This window comes from Carlito syrichta, unplaced genomic scaffold (assembly GCF_000164805.1).
Source record: "Carlito syrichta isolate Samal-C Ts95f unplaced genomic scaffold, Tarsius_syrichta-2.0.1 Scaffold317479, whole genome shotgun sequence".
In the NCBI taxonomy this organism is placed as follows: domain Eukaryota; kingdom Metazoa; phylum Chordata; class Mammalia; order Primates; family Tarsiidae; genus Carlito; species Carlito syrichta.
Genome location: NW_007261575.1, coordinates 721,081 through 727,080, shown reverse-complemented (window position 1 = coordinate 727,080; position 6,000 = coordinate 721,081). Strand labels below are relative to the sequence as shown.

At 36.7% G+C, this 6,000-nt stretch overlaps 1 protein-coding gene across 1 annotated transcript in view; it reads left to right on the top strand.

The window, feature by feature from the left end:
• The window catches only part of SMCHD1 (structural maintenance of chromosomes flexible hinge domain containing 1), a 144,605-nt gene that overhangs the window by 87,989 nt on the left and 50,616 nt on the right, over positions 1-6,000 (top strand). Inside the window, exons 25-27 of the mRNA XM_021707416.1 lie at positions 472-699; positions 3,899-4,047; positions 5,295-5,383. Coding sequence (XP_021563091.1) covers positions 472-699; positions 3,899-4,047; positions 5,295-5,383 — 466 coding nt within the window. The remainder of the gene's footprint in view (positions 1-471; positions 700-3,898; positions 4,048-5,294; positions 5,384-6,000) is intronic.

The window sequence follows — 6,000 nt, the reverse complement described above, 5'->3', positions numbered from 1 at the left end:
CGCCCAGCTGATTTTTTGATTTATTGTAGAGATGAGGTCTTGCTGCCCAGGTGGGTCTTGAACCCGTGGGCTCAGGCAGTCCACTCACCTCAGCCTCCCAAAGGTGCGGGATTACAGGCTGAGCCTCCGAGCCCGGCTTCTTTATTCTTACTAATAAATGTTTGTCACAGAATATGTAACATGATTAAAATTGCACAAATTTGCAATACTTTTAAACAAATTCAGAAATAAGGGGAAGGGAATCCTTTTCGTTTAAGTGTAGTCGTTTTTGGTTTTAAGAATGTAGCCGTTGTCATTTATTACCTGGTGGTATAAAATATGGAATTATTACTAGTACAGTGCCCTCTTAATGAAAAAAGCCTGAGAGTATAATAGTATATAAGATGATCTTCCATAATACTGAAACTAAATTCTTCAGGAGTGTAAAGTTTCTGTACAGATACCTCTCACTTGGTGTTTTTCTCTTCCTAGAGTTGTAAAGATGTGGCACCTGTGGAGAAGACTATTAAGTTGCTACCCAGTAGCCATGTTGCAAGACTACAGATATTCAGTGTAGAAGGACAAAAGGCAATTCAGATCAAACATCAGGATGAGGTTAATTGGATAGCTGGTGATACTATGAGTAATCTTATTTTCCAAATGTACGATGAAGGAGAAAGAGAAATCAATATAACATCAACTTTAGCAGAAAAAATTAAAGTAAGTATCTCAAACAGTTTGGCTGTTTTTATTGTATGTTTGGAAGACTCTGAACAAGAAGTTTTATGGGTAGCCTCTAAAAAGAAGCTTGTCACAGAACAATACTATTATAATTCTAGGCTAAATAAACTTTTAGCCCATGTGGACTAGATTGATGATTCATGTGTGACAAAATTATACTTAAAAAATGATTTTGACACTTAAACAAAATTTCCAGTTTTTGGCATCTTGTTTAGGCACATCCTGACCAGCTGTTTTTCTGCAGTTGTAATCAAGTTCACCTTGCCAAGCCGTAGATTGGAAGCTATTCTGAAGGCGTTAAACAAAAGATTGTTAAAGGCAAACAGTGTTGTTAACTACAGAGCCCTGATTTGGCCATTTGGAATTGGTATAACCATTCTAAAATTTTGATCCTTAGAAAAACAGTTTTGTGGGTTTCAGGTCAACCTGCTGGTCATCTGAATATAACCTTGATAGGGTTGAATCTATGTTGAAACTTCTCATTGAACAGGGAACCAAATCAAAACTGTTAGATTCTTATCACATAAAGCAGACAGTTCTGTAGCATTCCCTTTATGGTTGATTGAAAAAATAGTATGGGCAGTCTGTGCTTTCCTTCTTTCAAAGTCCAGTCAGATCTATAACAAGACATATGCATTCCCAAAAACCACTGTGTTGTGCAATATTACGCAGTAAAAATCACAGGGCTTATGGGGAAATGGCAATTAGAGGCACAATGCTCACACTTTATCAGTAACCCGTTAAAAAAAAGAGAAACTAATAAAACAGTGGCAAAAACAATAATAGTAATACACTTTAAATGTTAAGAAGTCTGTAAATACTATAATAATATGGTATTAGCCTAGCTTTTGGAAGTCTCAGGAAGGGTTGCAGCTTGTGAGTCACTGTGAATTAGTAGATAGGAGGGTTACCTGAAATTGAACAGAAAGTTGTTGTAAAACTAGATATGGATATGTGTGTCTCATAATGCAGTCAGCAGAGGTGACTAGTAGGTCTTTGAGGTTGTTTTGTGTATTCCCATGTATTTTGTTTCTGTTAGGTAGTTTTTTGTGTTTACCTAGTTTTTTCATGGATGAAATTGTACTAAATCAAGAGTGAAATTTGCTTTATGCTTAAATTATTTTCTAACGTATTGATCTCATTGGAACAAATCTGCATTCTCAAAGTAAGCATTATAGCAGAACTGACTGTACTTTTTGGCTTGATGTCTATAAACACAAAACTACTGAAATCTTGAGTGTGGGAAAAGTATTTTCTAAAACTCCAGGGGTTTTTGAGGGCACTTATATTAAAACATCATTTTAGTTTCTCTCTAAACATCGCCCTATGTCTAGAGAGCCTATATTTGTGGATTCTCAGGAAGGGGTTCCAATTAACTGAATTTTTGGAGAGTTGTCATTGAGTGACATAATGTAGGAGTTACTGTTTCACACTCTTATATCCTCTATCTTGAGTTTCAAAATGTAGGATCTGATAACGTAAAAGGATTGTTTAGCCAGGGGTTCAACTGACCTTATTTTTAATATCTTATTTGGAGCAATGCTTTCTACAGCCAGTTTAATTCTCTACCCCCGTACTCACCCCCTACCCACCCCCATAATGAAGAAAAAGAAGATTGAGATAGAAGTAATCCTGATCCTGCTTGTAAGCATTTTTATCTCTGTCAGCAGATTTGAAAGTTTAAAAGTAGTGCGAGGTACCTGGATTCTGAACTACTTCCTCTCTTTCAATAATTCTTCCGCTTTTTGGTTTCTTATCAAGGTTAAGAAAAACCATTGACTGAAGAGCATCTCCTTGTACATAACCTTCTTTTTGCCCTTCTCTAAACTTGTATGACACATTTTATCTCAAAAATAGTAGTTACGTATTTCTTGGATACCAAAGATTTAAAGACGTGCACCTCTTCATTGACAGTAAGGGATACTGCTCTTAAGTTAAATGTACAGCCTTTACAGTGGTTTTATAGTATTTAGAGAATTAAGCCAAGATTGAGAGAAGTCCTCCTGAACTGAGCTGGGAATCCATTTAGGGTACACAGCCAGAGTGAGGAAGGAAAGATTTTATCTTTTTTATGTAACTCCTGTTTGCTTCTTATCCTTCATTATTTAAAAAAAAAAAAAAAGTCTATAAAGGACAGAGAATAAAGATGGCTTAAAAGATAAAAAAGTAACTAAAACTATTAGAGTAGCATAAGCTAGGAAATAATACTAAAATATTAAAAGTCATAACTGTCAGGCTCAGTGCCTCAAGCCTGTAATCCCAGCTCTTTGGGAGGCCGAGGTGAAGGGATTGCCTGGGCCTATGGGTTCGAGAACAGCCTGGGCAACTTGGCGAGACCTTATCTCTACAGTAAATCAACAAATTAGCCAGGCATGGTAGCGCACGCCTATAGTTCCAGCTACTTTGAAGGCTGAGGTGGAAGGATTACCTGAATCTAGTAGGTTGATGCTGGGGTGGTATGCGTGTGCCACTGCACTCCTGCCTGGGCAACAGTGAGACTCCGACCCAAAAAAAAAGTCATAACTATAGAAGGCTAAAAACAGAGAAAGTTGAGCTAAAAATTATTAAATAGAAAGGATTAGAAGTTTAAAAGTAGGATAGGGCTAGGCAATCAACTTGAAAAATATAGATTAGTAAACAAATAAGGAATGCAAGAGATATGTAAATTAAGTTAGAGCTAAAAGGCACCCAAGAGCAAATTAAGACTAAAAGGTGGCCAGAAAAGTGGAAGTTATATCCATGAATGTAACTTCTTTTTATCACCTTGCTCAATAAAGTGAATACGGTTCACTTAGAACTCATTTAGAGCCTCCATAAACAAAATTGTTTTTAAAAAATTGAGTATTTTAAGAATTAAAAGGATCATTATATGTTGTTTTTAAACTAATGATCTCAGTGGTAATTTTGTGGCAAAGCTCTAAAGAATTAACTTAAGAATGTTTATTTTATTGTACTGAAAGATATGGCAACATTAACAGCAAAGACAAAGAGATGTTTTTCTATCATAGTAATATATGAATCACCATCATTTCTGGTCATAAAGAGACTACTTTCTTGGAGGTGAGGAGGATGGGTTGCAATTTAGTTTTAAGAGTCTTCAGTAAGATAGGTGGTAAACCATAAGAGGGCATTAGACAGACCAAACTTTGTTATTCTTAAATACATAATTTTCTCCTAGGTTAATTGGACTCCTGAGATTAACAAAGAACACTTGCTACAGGGTCTACTTCCTGATGTACAAGTACCAACATCTGTAAAAGATATGCGCTATTGTCAGGTTTCATTCCAAGATGATCATGTGTCTTTGGAAAGTGCATTTACAGTAAGGTTTGTGGGCTTATATTTTCAGGTATTTTAAAATTCAGCGCATGGCAACAAAAATGTTTTTCTCCAGTGTGAAAGATGTTTTTAATGTAGAAAATATTGCCATTTCTGTGATCTATAATAGGTTGACTTTGGGATAAAGCATCATTGGTGATGGTGATTAATTCTTGTTGTCACTAAAGCCCTGCACTGAATTGACCTTCTAAATAATTGGAAAAACTAGAACCTGCGTTCAAGGAAAGTCTTCCTAGTGCAAACAGTGAAAACACCTGCAAAATGATAAAGTCATTAAAAATACAAAAGATACAATGTGATCAAAGTGTTGTTTAGAAGGAACAATTATTTCATTGGTTAGTGAGGATTTCCAAAGCTCAGAGTCCAACCACAGTTAATATATAGAACTTATAAAAAAGGGAAAGACTAAAATAAATACATGAAAATCCTATCTTCTACTTTGGCCTATCAGTTCATTGGTCACCTCTTCCAATAACGACTTGCACTTTTAACTTCTCTACCTATTTCCATACTGTTCCTATGCTTAGAATAGCTCTGTGTTTGAGAAAAAATTTTCTTTGCTTTCTTTTTTTTTTTTTTTTTTAAAGTTGGAGTCTCATTCTGTTGCTCAGACTGGAGTGCAGTGGCTGCTCCTGGCCACCGCAGCCTCCACCTGCTGGGCTCCAGTGATCCTTCCACCTCAGCCTTCCAAGTAGCCGGAATTACAGACATGCGCTACCATGCCTGGCTGATTTTTTGATTTTTTATTGTAGAGATGAGGTCTCGCTGCCCAGGAGGGTGCTGAACCCGCGGGCTCAGGCAGTCCACTCACCTCAGCCTCCCAAAGGCGCGGGATTATAGGCTGAGCCACTGAGCCCGGCTGAGAGAAAATTTTCAAATGTGCTACTCTCTGCTCATAGTCAAATCTCTTGATGAGTTATTCTTGTTGACTCACATGTTCTCTCAGTGTTTTCTTTTCATTATCTCCATTTAATCTAGTATAGGCATTATGACTTAACATGTCTATGTTTTTGGTATGTCTTCTCTACTATCTTTGCTGTCTTTTCCCTATTTCTTTTTGGATTAATAGCCATGTTCTACAAATTGAGGAAGTATTTGGAGGGGTGTTACTGTATTTGAGTTTTAGAGTGTGAGCATTATATTATGTTACTCTGTAGTATATTGGAAGTACTTTAGTTTTTTTTCCTACAGTTAATAATGTAACTAAAACCTTTTAACTTCTTAACCAATTTCAGACCACTTCCTGATGAACCTAAACATTTAAAATGTGAGTTAAAAGGAGGAAAAACAATACAGATGGGTCAAGAGCTTCAAGGAGAAGTAGGTTAGTATGGCTTGTTTTATTTCTTTAGAACACTTGTGTGATATTTCTTTACACCTATGGTTTAACATGATGTTTTATGTAATCTGAAAGGAAAGTTTTGGGCTTCTGTAATATTACTGGTTTAAAATCTATTCTCAAATAAGATCGAAATATTTTGACTACCTTTGTCCAGACTGGCATAACTTTAAAATCAGTTTTGCAAAGATATTTTTTTAAATTGCCTTTTGTTGGAAATAATTGGATTTTTTTTTTTTTTTTTTTTTTTTAGTTGGGTACTCACTCTGTCACCCACACTGGAGTGTAGTAGCATGATCATGGCTCACCACAGCCTCAACCTCCTGGGCTTAGGTGATTCTTCTGTCTCAACCTCCTGAGTAATTGAAGCTACAGGCACACACCACCATGCCCGGCTAGTTTTTCTGTAGAGACAGGTTGTCACTGTGTTGCCTAAGCTGGTCTTGAACTTCTGGGCTCACGCAGTCCTCCCATCTTGGGCTTGATTATAGGTGTTTGATTATAGGTGTGAGCCACCATGCCCAGCCAGTTGTCAATATTAAAACTGTAAAGAAAGCCTGGCATGGTGACATGTGCCTTAGAGTCCCAGCTACTTGGAAGGC